This window comes from Trifolium pratense, linkage group LG6, assembly GCF_020283565.1.
Source record: "Trifolium pratense cultivar HEN17-A07 linkage group LG6, ARS_RC_1.1, whole genome shotgun sequence".
Classification (NCBI taxonomy): Eukaryota; Viridiplantae; Streptophyta; class Magnoliopsida; order Fabales; family Fabaceae; genus Trifolium; species Trifolium pratense.
Genome location: NC_060064.1, coordinates 4437137 through 4451750, shown reverse-complemented (window position 1 = coordinate 4451750; position 14614 = coordinate 4437137). Strand labels below are relative to the sequence as shown.

The 14614-nt window shown below is 35.8% G+C and overlaps 1 protein-coding gene across 3 annotated transcripts; it reads right to left on the bottom strand.

The window, feature by feature from the left end:
• Window positions 1-7752: 7752 nt before the first annotated feature.
• Window positions 7753-13966, bottom strand: LOC123888909. 3 transcript variants are annotated; one of them, XM_045938072.1, is made up of 4 exons: window positions 13758-13966; window positions 13500-13615; window positions 11790-12575; window positions 7753-10540 (listed from the first exon to the last, which is right to left on the bottom strand). In XM_045938072.1, the coding sequence occupies exons 3-4, from the start codon at window positions 12573-12575 to the stop codon at window positions 7898-7900; spliced, it is 3429 nt and encodes a 1142-aa protein (XP_045794028.1). In that variant the 5' UTR covers window positions 13500-13615; window positions 13758-13966; the 3' UTR covers window positions 7753-7897. The 3 variants fall into 3 exon arrangements, with proteins under 3 accessions (XP_045794028.1, XP_045794026.1, XP_045794027.1); XM_045938070.1 differs by having other exon boundaries at window positions 13752-13932; XM_045938071.1 differs by having other exon boundaries at window positions 11790-13615; window positions 13752-13920.
• Window positions 13967-14614: the final 648 nt, after the last annotated feature.

Below are 14614 nucleotides of genomic sequence, written 5' to 3'. Positions count from 1 at the left end.
AATTAGTATTTAATGAGCAGGTAGATATCGATATTACGCCAAGACATGCAGCACTTGAAATGTAAATTTGTCTAGATTAATATTAGAAAAATGCTAAATAGTGTCCGGGGCATTGGTTAAGTATTTTAAAATAAAAATTCTGTCTCGAAATGCGTGTATTCAATACCTTAAAAATATTGAAAGTTATCTTTTCAACATTAAGGTGGGTGTATTCAATTAGGATTTCAAGGGATTTTAAAAGACTTTTTTATGATGACAAAATTTCGTGGTATTCAATTATGATTTTAAAAGACTTTAAAAAAGTCTAGTGGTATTCAATCAAGTCTAGTGGTATTTAAAAGTATTCTAATTTCGATGGATTGTTTAAAAAATATGATTTTAATGGATTTTGATGGACTTTTTAGTGAATTTTGAGCTAAAAAAAGTTTTTCCTCATATCATGAGATTTCCATGGATTCTCATTTTTTTTTACTCCCTCCGGTCCTTATTATAAGGAACAATTTGGTAAAAACACACATACCAAGAAACCTTATCTTTCTTAATAAAAATTCTAAAATTTTACAATCTATTCCAAAACTAACCTTGGTGTATTAATTTATTCTTAGGGAATATGTCACTCTAATTAATGCATAACTTTGGAATGAATACAATTTAATAAGGGTAGAAATGGAATTGTAAGAATAAATTTAATGATTGTTTCTTATAAAAAGGACCAAATTTTTTTTCCAAATTGTTCCTTATAAAAAGGACCGGAGGGAGTATTTCTTTCACCTTCTTTCATGTTTCCTGATTATCTCATCATGTTTTTTATAATCGCTTATTTTCTCCCTACCTCTCTATTATGTTTCCTCTTCATGGTTGCCCTGCTACCATAGATAGTGTCACATTTATATTAGTATTCCCATCATCAATAAAAAAATCTATTAAATACCCATTGTGAATCATGTTTATGCCTTATTCCACCGTCAAAACTGAGAGTACCGATAAAGAAACTCCATGACTCCATCTTTGATAAAAAAAAAAAATTCACTACTGGTAACAAAAAAAGAAAAATTTGGGATTTTTTTAAACAAAATTGCTGCATTTAATTTAAAATTCAATGTCTTTTAAAATCCAATAAATCCATAAATTCTTCCAAATCCTATAAAATCTTACCATATAAATCCATTGAAATTCAAATTACAAATCTTAATAGTCTTTTAAAATCCTAAAAGTCATTAAAATAATGCACAATTTTTTAAAATTCACAAGACTTTTTTATGCAAAAATTGTCTTTCAAAATCCTAATCCAATACACCCCATAATTTTATTTTTTATTTTCTTTTTTGGTATGCTTAATAAGTGCCCCAAGGACACTATTTAGCATGACCCAATTTAATTAACATTGCACAACAATGAAAACTACCTTGGTACTGGGAAAAATATAGTGTGTTATAAAATTCTTCTCATAATAAATAATAAATAATTTGAGCTGTGACTTGATGTGAGTCAGCTTGAGATAATGAAATTTCACATTATATTTTAGGATTTGCTAAACAGCGTTGAACACTTTTTAAGACTTCAATGAAATAATTTATTTAAAATGTGAAATATTTTAATTTTCAATATGTTGACTTCGCATATTTCAATAAAATTTTAATAAAAACTTACTATTTAAGATGCTTAAAAAGTGACTTGGGGACACTAATCGTCGTTACATTGGATGGTTTGATGTTTTGAATTTTGATGATCCCTACCTTATTGACCGCAACTTCTGTATTTATTATCGCTTTCATTGCTGCCCCTTTAGTAGATATTGATGGTTCGTGAGTCTGTTTCTGGATCTCTACTTTACAGAAACAATATAATTTTTGGTGCCATTATCCCTACTTCTGCTGCTATCGGTTTGCACTTTTACCCAATATGGGAAGCTGCATCCGTTGATGAGTTGTTATACAACGTTGGGCCTTACTCCTTATGAATACTATCACAAATATTTTTAACCGTTCAATTATTAAAAAAATTACAAAATGTTGACGCTCATCAAATCTAATTTAAAAGTCATCCAAAAAATGGTTTGTAATCGGTTAATAACTTAATATCATAAATCCGTTTACATAAAAAATAGTACATAAAACGAATACAAGAATCACGATAATGAATTCAATTATAAAGTTTCATAACAATTTATTTATTTTGGCTGAATGGGTTCAACTCAACCAATGGTATTTGATGGAACAATTTTGGCTGAGGGTGACCGTATGGTGCAACTGTGCAAGGATTGTTTTATGCACAGATCCTGGTTCTCAAGCTTTCAAGGAGAAGATTATTCTTAAGTTAAAATTGTCGAGATCCGAGTAACCCGTGAGCTACGCTCTCAAATGACTCGTTCTTTGTCGCGGGTTGGACATTCGTCTTTATTTCTTTTGTTTTCTTTTTAAAGTTCATGCAAATGAAGTAGAGAAAAATCATGTACACTGAGTCTTCTTGACATGGTGCATGAATGGTCTTAGTGAACTAGTATTATGTATTGACTTAACCTTTGTAAATGAGAGAGGTTGATTTCTTCAAAGTCGCATCATATAGTTATTCTTCCGAGCCCTGTGTTCACAAAAGGAAAGTCTCGTGCCAAATATTCGATGGACACCTTTGAGTCGAAATCGAAGTAAGTTGAGGACAACTTAAATCAAGAAAACTGAGCTATTTCATATACTAATCAATTCAATTGAAATCACACTTTTCATTAAGTCACCTTGTTAAAGATACGAAGTTATCACCGCAGTTTAGAGAACTATTTTTATCCATGACATTGTGCTAATCAAGAGAAAACCTACTGTAGCTAAAATATACAATATAATACTAATACTTAATTGGTTGAGTTATCATGTAATTATGCTTGTTAAACTTAAAGAATGTTAGACTCATGGAAGTATTGATCTGAAAACTGTATGTTCTCCTCTAGGAGAAGTCTCATATAAATACAATGTAATTACATTTGAATCAGCCCAATAAATCTGTAGCTGTCATATCTACATTTATTATACAATATATACTAATTAATAGTAGTTACTATTGTCAAAATAACAGTTACAAATGCATAGCATTTGAATTTGCCATTAAGACATTAAACCTATTGACATCCCCCCTCAAATTGATGCTGGTAAATTAACTAGCATCAATTTGCTAACCAAAAAATTGTGTCGCTGACGTGTCAATGATTTAGTAAAGATGTCAGCTGTCTGATCTGATGTGGAGACATGTGGTAGATTGATGATTCTCCGATCATAGGCTTCTCGGATAGAGTGACAATCAACCTCGATGTGCTTTGTTCGTTCATGATAAACTGGATTTGCTGCAATTTGTATAGCACTAGTATTGTCAGCATGCAATGAAGTTGGTTGTGCTTGAGAGAATCCAAGTTCTGTTAGAAGACCGCGCAACCATACTATTTCAGAACAAGCAGCAGACATTGCACGATATTCTGCTTCAGTAGATGACTTTGAAACTGAATCTTGTTTCTTACACTTCCAGGAAATAGCAGCATTTCCTAGGAACATACACCAGCCAGTAGTAGACTTCCTTGTGTCTGGACAACCAGCCCAATCAGCATCACTATATGCTTGAAGTTGGAGTGTCGAATCATTAGGAAAAAACAAACCACGTCTTGAAGTGCCAAGGAGGTACTTAATGATACGCTGCACTGCTGAAAAATGTAAATGTCGTGGTGCTTGCATGAACCTACTTACAGTGTGCACAGCGAAAGAAATATCTGGGCGGGTAATTGTTACATAAATTAGACTACCAACCAACTTGCGATAAAGAGTTGGATCATCAAGAAGTTCACCTTCATCTCGACGATATTTAACATTAACTTCCATGGGAGTGTCAACGGTGTTTGAATCTGTGAGTCCAGCAAGTTGCACAAGATCCTTAATATACTTTTGTTGATTTAAAAAAATGCCTTCAGATTGATAATGTACCTCCAAACCCAAGAAGTAAGTAAGGCGACCCAACTCTTTCATGTGAAAAGATGAATGCAACAATTCTCTAATTTTAGAGATGCCCTCTTGATCGGAACCTGTCACCACTATATCGTCCACATAAACCAGAAGCACCACAATGCCTTTAGGAGTCCTTTGTAGGAAAAGTGATGGATCATATTGACTTTGAATGAATGAAAAACCAAGTAGTGTGGATCGGAACTTTTCAAACCATACTCTTGGTGCCTGTTTCAAACCATATAAAGAGCGTTTTAGTTTGCAAACAGTATTAGAGGAAGATGTGGGCATACCATTGGGAAGTTTGATGTAAACTTCTTCCTTAAGATCACCGTGTAGGAATGCATTTTTCACATCCATTTGATGTAGTGGCCAAGACTGGGATGCAGCAAGAGCAAGAATAGTGCGCACACTAGTCATCTTGGCGACCGGGGCAAAAGTCTCGTCATAGTCTAGTCCATATTCTTGCTTATTTCCAAGAACTACAAGACGAGCCTTGTAACGATCTATTGATCCATCTGGACGCAGCTTTATTGAAAACACAAATTTGCTACCCAAAGGTTTAACATACGGAGGACAAGGCACTATGTCCCATGTCTGATTTTCTTCCAAGGCCAGAAGTTCATTTTCAATAGCGGTTTGCCAACAAACATGCTCCATTGCCTGTTTATAAGAAGAAGGAATAGGAACACTAGATAATTTTGCTGTCAAGGATAAGGGATTAGAGAAACCATACTTTTCTGGGGCTTACGAATGCGTGAGCTGCGTCGTAAAAGTTCAAGTTCTGGTTGTGGTTCTTGTATTGGATCAGCAGTCAAGGAACTATCTTGAGGGGGCCCGTGGGAGTCAGCTGGTTGATTTTGAGTGACAACACGTTGTCTTTGGTAGGTCAAAAGGGGCTTAGAGGATGACTGACTTATAATAGAGTTAGAAAAAAATGGTAAAACAGAAACCGTAGAAGGAGTGTCGTGATGCGTTGCAAAAAAATATTTATTTTCCTGAAAAATTACATTTCTAGACACCCGAATTCGACGATTATTAGGATCATAACATAAAAAACCCTTTTGATGAGAATAATATCCAAGAAAAGCACATTCAACAGATTGAGCACTGAGTTTGGTGCGTTCTTGTGGAGGAAGATGGACATAACACACACAACCGAAGACACGGAGAGTTGAGTAATCTGGCGGCTTTCCAAATAACCGACTAAAGGGAGATTCATTATTTATTGACGGGGATGACAAACTGTTTATAAGATGAACTACAGTAGATAGGGCTTCACACCAGAATCGTGGTGACACATGGGACTCTAGAAAAAGTGTGCGAACAACATCAAGCAAATGGCGATTTTTTCTTTCAGCTACCCCATTTTGTTGGGGAGTTGAGGGACATGATCTTTGAGATATAATTCCATTAGATTGCAAGAACTCTTGAAAAGAATTTGATGTATATTCTCCCCCATTATCAGAGCGAAGAATTTTGATTTTAGATGAAAATTGGGTTTCAACATAAGCATTAAAAAATTTGAAAGTAGAAAAAACTTCATCTTTTGAGCGCAAAAAATAGACCCATGTAAAACGACTATAATCATCAATAAAAGTTACAAAATATTTGTAATTAGCATGAGATATAATCGGTGTCACTCCCCATACATCACTATGGATGATATCAAAAGGTTTTATTACATTCGGTTGATGTGTTGGAAAAGGAAGGATTTTACTTTTGCCAAGCTTACAAGGAGTGCAATCAAAACGAATACTATCAAGAGACGGAGTGTGTTTATTTCCTAGAAAACCAGATTTTAGCATGTCATGAAGCACATTGAAGTTTGGGTGTCCAAGACGCTTATGCCACAGTTGATAATCAACAGTTGCAGAATTGCACAAAACAGAAGGTAAAGAAAGACTTGGAGACAAATGTAAATTGAGTGGAAAGAGACGTCCGACTTTAGGCCCCTTCGCGATTGTCATCCCTGATTGTTGATCCTGCACAAGACAACCAGATTTTGAGAATTGTACTTTACAATTATTGTCAACTAACTGTCCAACAGAAATGAGATTACTAGTAAGACCAGGAGAGACAAAAACATTGTTTAGAGTTGAAGAAATATCACCGGTTGCTGTGATAGGCAATTGATTGCCATCAGCAGTATGTATCTTGAGATTTCCAGAATATTTGGTGATATTATTAAGAAATTGAGTATTGTTGGTCATGTGGTTGGAAGCCCCGGAATCAAAGTACCAGGGTGAACATGATTTACCTGAGAATCCCAAAGCAGAGAATGCTGAGATGATCATTTGTTGAACCATTTCAGGGGTCAAGGTCTGGACAGTAGTAGGAGTATTTTGTTGGACAGCAGTAGGAATTGATGAATCAACTGAAGTTGCAAAGGCTTTTGCATTGCGCTTCGGTGGCCTTGTTGGACACTCTTTAATAATGTGTCCATCCTTTTTGCAATAATTGCAGAATTTGTTTGGACAGTTAGAGGCATAATGTCCAGAGCGCTTGCAACAAAAACATTGAATAGTGCTCATCTCGTGGTTTCTTGACCTCCCATGTGCAACATATGCCACTGGAACAGCAGATGCTTTTTGTTCTTCAAGGATGGATTGTGTAAGAAGGCGTTGTTCTTCACGTAACAGGTCATTGAGACACGCATCCAATGAGGGTATTGGGTCTCTATGCATTAGACTAGAGCGCATACCTTCAAAGTCATATCTCAATTTCATGAGAAACTGATCTCGTTTCGTAGTGTCATGAACTGTTTGTACCGCACTTAGTTCACCAGCACTCAAATTTGAATAAACTATATCAGTGTATTCAGCCCAAAGATTCATGAATTGAGAGTAAAAATCAGATATAGAGAGACTATCCTGTTTAAAATTAGCTATGTCATACTCAAGCTGGAATCTACGGGCTGCATTGTTCTGACCGTAGATTTTCTTCAAGTAAGCCCACATTGTTGCTGCAGTCTTGTAAGGGCGAAGGTTCAGAACAATGTTGGGATCAACCGAACTGGTGATCCAGGTCATGACCTGAGCATCTTTAGTTTTCCATTTGGCATGTCCATCCTTATCTTTGTCTTTGTCGGGGGCAGGAGTTGTGTCATCAACATGACCCCACAAATCTTTTCCTTGGACATATAATGAGAACTGGAATTCCCAAGATGAATAGTTTTTGCCATTAAGGCGGACCATGAAAACATCATGTTTCTCTATCGACATTGAATCGAAGAAAATTGAACACGCAAGATGACAATCTGGTTTGAAAAAGAAATAACCAGAAAAGAAATAAAATACCGAGATTCTTGACTAAGAGTGAAAGACACTGCTAAAGAACTCAGACTAGATTTTGGATCGTAACCTAGACTGATACCATGTTAAACTTAAAGAATGTTAGACTCATGGAAGTATTGATCTGAAAACTGTATGTTCTCCTCTAGGAGAAGTCTCATATAAATACAATGTAATTACATTTGAATCAGCCCAATAAATCTGTAGCTGTCATATCTACATTTATTATACAATATATACTAATTAATAGTAGTTACTATTGTCAAAATAACAGTTACAAATGCATAGCATTTGAATTTGCCATTAAGACATTAAACCTATTGACAATGCTGTCATTCATGCTTAATTAATACCCTTATAATGGTAAGATATGAAACAGAAACTACCATATACCTTGATTATTTTACCTCAAACAGTGGTATTATTCCTGTTAAAGAGCTTTACCTGTGCTCTTAAAATTTAGTCACCAATGCTCTTTCATCTATGAATCATTAATCAAATAATCATATGAATCAAATATTATGCTATTTATTATTCTATCAGTCAAATACTGAAGAAAAAAGAGAGTAAGTGAATGTAAACTAATGGCTTTGGACTTCATGTATGGCATTTTTTTATTGATACTTTCTAAACAATGAAACTATATTCCCTTATAACATTTTCCTCCTTTGCACTTGTGTCTGCGATAGAGTTCCCAATGCTATTATCACAAGTAACATCGATAATTGTCTCGTTACTTGGACGTAAACATTGGGACTTTGAATTATTGTCTGAAGATTCTGTGTTCTTCCTCTTCCTCTTTGAGTTGAGAAATCCATACTCAAGAGCTTCCAGTGCCTTTGTTGTTAATGGCCGGTTCCTTGTACTTTGACGGCGGTTAACAATGCTTGGTTGGTGCTCCTTATTTAAATCAGGAATCTCTGGTTTCGTGCAATTTAAATCAGGAATCTCTGGTTTCATGTTGAGCTGGGTTGTCTCGGATGAAGATGACAATGTATGCGCCCATTGGTCATCGTTTAGCTGTATTGCCTTAGAGGATGGTATTTCCATTTCAAGTGATAAGTCAGGTGGAACTTGAGGAAAATTCAAGTCGATCAACATCCTGGTTTCAGAGTTCAAGTCGATCAACATCCTGGTTTCAGAATTCAAGTCGATCAACATCCTGGTTTCAGTGACACTGCCTTCATGGCTCATATTTGGACTGCCTTTAGCCGGATAATTTGGGAAAGACAAAGTGTCTAAACCTACAGAAAAATCCATGCCCTCCGATGCTTCATGTGGATTTGACAGTGAAAATGGCTCATTTAAATCAAATTTTCTGTCCATAGAAGTATTTTCAGCACTAAGGCTAAACTCTCCGTGGCTACAAGCTCTTAACTCCTGCATTTTTGTGGCGCAGGGAAAAGGTTTTGTGCAATCATCAGATGTCATCTTTTGAATCACTGGCTGCTCATTCAGCTCCCTTGAATGCTCATCATCAGGCAGATCAGAGTGGCATTTATAATTTTCTACTTCCGTGGTGTTGAGGGTCTCAGGATTATGAGCATGACCTGATGAGTTTATGTGCATCCCCTTATCTGAGATTTCTTCAACATGGTTGTCAGAATTAGCATGCTCAACATGGAATGAAGAATTGGTACGTTCAGCCTGATCTTCAATAGGACTTAAAGCATTAGCTTGCTCAACCCGATCTACAACACTGTATGATGAATTAGCAGGTTCAACCTGATCCTCAACACGGTATGAAGAATTAGCATGCTCAACCTGATGATCAACATGGTCTGTAGAATTAGCTTGCTCAACCTGGTCTTCAACACGGTCTGAAGAATTAGCATGCGCAACCTGATCTTCAACACAGACTGAAGAATTAGCACGCACAACCTGATCTTCAACGCGGTCTGAAGAATTAGCATGCTCAACCTGATCTTCAACGCGGTGTGAAGAATTAGCACGCCCAACCTGATCTTCAACACGGTGTGAAGAATTAGCATGCGAAACCTGATCTTCAACACAGACTGAAGAATTAGCACGCACAACCTGATCTTCAACACGGTCCGAAGAATTAGCAAGCTCAACCTGATCTTCAACAAGGTATGAAGAATTAACACGGTCTGAAGAATTAGCATGCTCAACCTGATCTTCAACAAGGTGTGAAGAATTAGCACGCCCAACCTGATCTTCAACACGGTGTGAAGAATTAGCATGCGAAACCTGATCTTCAACACGGTCTGAAGAATTAGCACGCGCAACCTGATCTTCAACATGGTCTGAAGAATTAGCGTGCCCAACCTGATCTTCAACACGATATGAAGAATTAGCGTGTCCAACCTGAACTTTAGCACGGTATGAAGAATTAGCGTGTCCAATCTGATCTTCAGTATGGTGTAAAGAATTAGCATGTCCAACCTGATCTTCAGCATGGTGTAAAGAATTAGCTTGTTCAACCTGAACTTCAGTAGGACTTGAAGCATTAGCTTCCTCAATTTGATATTCCGAGTCTTCAGATGTAGCTGTCTCAGATTCACTAGAACTGCAGCTTGAGATGGTAGATATATTTTCAGGTTGAAAAGGTAAGCCTTTCGTCTGTCTCACTTTACGTCTATTAGTTTCATGAACCATGCTGGTGTCTACAATTGTAAATTTCACGGGATCCGGTTTGCACTTTGAATTATGAGATTGAAACGAAGGACATTGATGTGTATTTGACACACTGTCTTGGTTTTGTTTGTTTTGCATGTTTTCCTTATCTACAATACCCTCAGTTGCTTGAATTTCAGTCTCAAGAAGCTTAGGGTTAGATGACACTTTATTCAGTACATCACTTATAGAATCAAAGTATTGCTTACCTTTTTCCAGTTTCCTTCTTGAAAACTTCTTAACACCGGGTACAAGAAAAACCAAAGTTTGTTTTGTCCCAGAAACATAATTATCCTTTGGCTCTTCAGAACGCCAACCGTTTGCTAAAAGACGAGGCCAAACAGCTTCCCAGAAAAGATCACTGGATCGAGCTTTACTTAATCTAAAATCTCCTGTTAGAATTTTGATTATATCTGCAGGTGTAAGAGAGGAGCAAGCTTTGCCGGCTGGTATTTCGTGGCGAACAGAAAATACGTGATTCGTCTTTGGTGGCTCAAGAGCAGTGCCTGTGAGATCATGCTTCCCTTGGCCAATAGCTACTGCAGCTATAAGGAATTCAATGCCAACAGCATCCTTTAGAGCAAATACGTAATCTTCAAATGGCATCTTTCCCTCCCCAAAACTCCTCGAAATCTGCAGTGTGTGCATAATATATACATGAGTTCAGGAAACACTAGTTTTCTGGTGAGGAAATACATGAGTTTATAGAGATACAAGATGCCAGAGGCAGCTTGGCAGCATGTTTGCAATGCCCATGTGAACTATGGACATGTTTAGAAGATAGAATCTATGCGAGTATTATTTAAGAAATGATATTGTTACAAATAATGTAAATAGGATAGTTAAGGTTGAATTCAGCACGGCATCTAGAACCTAATGAAAGGCAACCCTAATCCGTGGATGTCTCGTATTTCATGCCATCTTAGAATTTGGACTAGGCCTAATTCAATCCCAGAATTTTGCTCAACAGGTGAGGTTTGGCTAAGCTTTCTAAGGACTAGTCTGGCCATATTTCTAGTCAGTGGGGGATCTCAATAACAATCATTCTAAAGGAAAGGTGTTCAATGAATGCTAAGAACACATTGTGTGTTCATTGGAGGCAACCTTAAGAATGCAAGGAAAATCTTTCAAATAAAGGAAAGTTGAAAACTCTGCTACTTAGTTTCTTCTAAGAACAGGAAATGTCTGAGTATCATGAAGTTGTCATAATTAAGAGGACCATGATACCTATTTGTTGATGTCATATTTTTGTCTCTCTTTTTTCCACTGATTACCATATTATCTATTCATAACGCAACTTCGATGAACAATATGCCAGCAAATAGTTGCTGAAATTTATACTGCATAGTACTGCTGATTGTCAATAAGTTTCATGATAATTCAAATCCACATATCAGAAAAGATACTTCATGAAAGTATGGTGCTTAAGTTGAAACAATATCATTGATTGAAAGTTCAATTATTAGCATCACCTAAGGCCACTTCAAGCAAAACTACTTCAAAGAAGGTGGCTAGCATGTACAAGACAATTTTTAAAAAGGTAGCTGATAAATTCTTAAAAGACAATAATGAAACATTGCAACGACAAGTGTGTACAACTTGAATATTAAACCAAGGATAGCATTTTCAGTTCTTTCTTAGCATGGCAATAAAATCTAAAGCTTGCTGATGATTCATTAGTATTTTACCTCCCAAGATCATCGTTTAACTAATAGACCTTTTGAACAAATATATGTAACTCAGGAACAGTTACGAAAATGTTTAAATCATGCAAGAACATTGCTCAACCATGTATACATTGATATGGCAATTCCGTTTTATCTATAATTTGTACGACAATGACTTGCACACACTAATTAAGAGTCTAAGATCAGAGGGATACCTCAACCAAAGTAGTTTTACGGTCCTGTGCCACGTGGGGAAATAATCTTGATAGCAATTCTTGTTGTCTCCAACCAGTGAATATTTTCTGTCCAAATATACATCGCCTGGTTTTCGACTTCCGACATTTTGACCACCGGGAATATCCTTTAGACCTAAAAAATTTACCGTAATAGAAAAACAATATGTCTCCCATACTTTTAGTCCCAACAAATCTCTTCAAAAAATTAAGGTTCTTCCCAAATGCATAGAGGCCAAGAAGAAAACTGTTATATTCAATATCTGTCCAAGACTGACAACCCAACAATTCAGGAAGAAGATACTTGTGTCTTGGCTGATCTAGTTCGGTTCTCAGTTCTGAGCACGAGTTAATGTCTGTCCCAACATTTCTGTAAGAGGATTTAAAATTTGGAAACCCTCCTACATTTTTTCCTTCACAAATACCACGCCCCTTTTGACTTGTGACAGATTTTAAAGTCTCACCACCCCAACTCCTATCGAATTCAGAATGTGTCCACATAAGAGGAAGGGGTAGTCCTACTACAGAAGAGTCTGGCATATTGACAGCAATTTCTGAATCTCCTTTCATTTTTGCAAGCTGAGAAAAATAAGGTGCTGCAGTAAATGGCGGAAGTTCTGCCTGGTACTCATCTCCAACACGAGGTACCACTTCTGGTTCTCCAAATTCATCATCTTCTTCCATGCCAGAAACATCTGAAGTAAGTAATCCTTCAGCCGATTTCACTTCATTGTCTTCTTTGTTGTCAACAAAACAAATAGGATTCATCTGCTAATAGTGAACAGTTAGTTGAAGAAAGCATAGTATAAATTTTTTTGTCAATTGTAAAGCAGCAATTCATCATTCATTATTCTCGCCCCTCATTGCGTAATATTTCCACCACCACTTAACAGTGACTAATCTTCGGCGGGAACTTGTGGGGAACACAAGGTGGGTTCTCCCTTCCCAACTGATTTTTTTTCATACGCAAGAGTCGGGAATCACTTGTTTGAGGGTTGAGGGCCCAAATCCCAGACCAATTCATTCTATAACTAAAAGCATTAAGCTCGAGAATTCATTTACCATTCATTCACACATAAAGTGAATTAGTAACCAATTCAAATTCATAAACAAAACTAAAACAAAATCTTGTATGTTAAATTGAATCATTTCTAAATCATATTACAAAATTCATACTACATATTTATACATAACTACAGAAAATGTAATAATTCATAGTCATACATATTTCCTATAAATAAATTTTCTATTTTTTTGCTAAAATATGAGAAAAAAACAAAATTGATGAGAATCTTCACACAGAAAAACCTCTCACCTAATAAAGAGAACATTCTGAAAATCCAATCACACACAAAAGACACTAGACATTCACAATCACAACTAACACTAATTACAATCACGATTCATCAAAAAAACAAAACTTTCAACAGTGATTAAACAAAATACAAACTAACAATATTTCAGTGATCGAAAATAATTAAACTAACTTGAATCAATAACATAAGCAATAACAATGGGGATTGTAATGAAAACTAAGTGAAAAACCCCAAAAATAAAAAATGAAACTTGGTAATTAAGAGAATAAGATAATATTATATTAATAATCAGTTAATTAAAAGTGATGAAAAATGCAAAGCATGCAGAAAGAAGTAGAATAATGATTAAGAAAAAAAGACATGAAAAAAATGTAACCTTGAGAGAGTTGAATTCCCACGTGTGAAAATCGACCTGGGAAAATGGGTAGAAAACCTCAATTGTCAACGTGTGTGTTTATTCCTTCCTTGTTGCGGTGCTGAGTCTGAGAAGAACTGAAAATAATACATAATTACAGAGACATTAATTAACTTAATTAATTAAATCAAATCAAATAAAAACAAGATTTTTTATTAATTATTATGGTAGTTAGTACTAATAAACAGTCAGTACTAGATTATTATTACTTACTAGTACCTCCTGCTATAATCATAGGTTTAAGGTTTGATTGACAGCAAAGTTGTGTGTGTTTTGCAGAAAGAGAGTGAGAGGACCAACAAAACTAGCGATCAAAAGAATAAAGAAAGGAAATTCTTCGACGTTGAAACTTAAATCCAAGCTAACTTTTTTTTTTTTTTTTTTTATTGGGGTTTTGATGAAATAACTCTTCACTTATATGTAAAGATATAAAAAAAATTACCTCAACCCGATTGATACTGGATTTTATAGGGAGAATCACGGTTAGATCTTCGTAACTGTAATCAGAAGATGCTGAAATCACTTGGTGTTAGAATTAATCTCTAAATTAGATTAGACGGTTTAGTGAGTCGGATGCCGGTGATGAAAACAAAAAATATATATATAAAAAATAAGAAATCATGAAAAATCTTTTTAAAAAAAAATTAAAAATTGTATTAATCGCCCAAAAGATGACGATCCATTTAAGAATTTGACATTTTAATATTTTTTTTCTTAATTTTTGTTTTTGGCATAAAACATGTATCTTCTGCATACAATACAATCGTAGAAATAAATCCTTCTAGTTTTGTAGGACCTAAATGAACGGTAAAATTCTTCCTGACTTTATTTTTTGGGTCATATTAACATGTGTCTTAAGAGTACATGTTAATGTACTACCTAGAGCCGGGTATACGGACCAAGGTCCGCGGGGCGACCCGTTTAACCCGCAGCCTGCACGGACTTAAGACCCAATTTTTTTGGCTCGTTTAAATTTTTGCCCGTGTGGGTTGGACCGTTAAAACCGCGGGTTATGCGGGTTAAATCCGCGGGTTCGCGGGTTAGCCTGTGGCCCGCCTTCTTTTTTTTATATAATT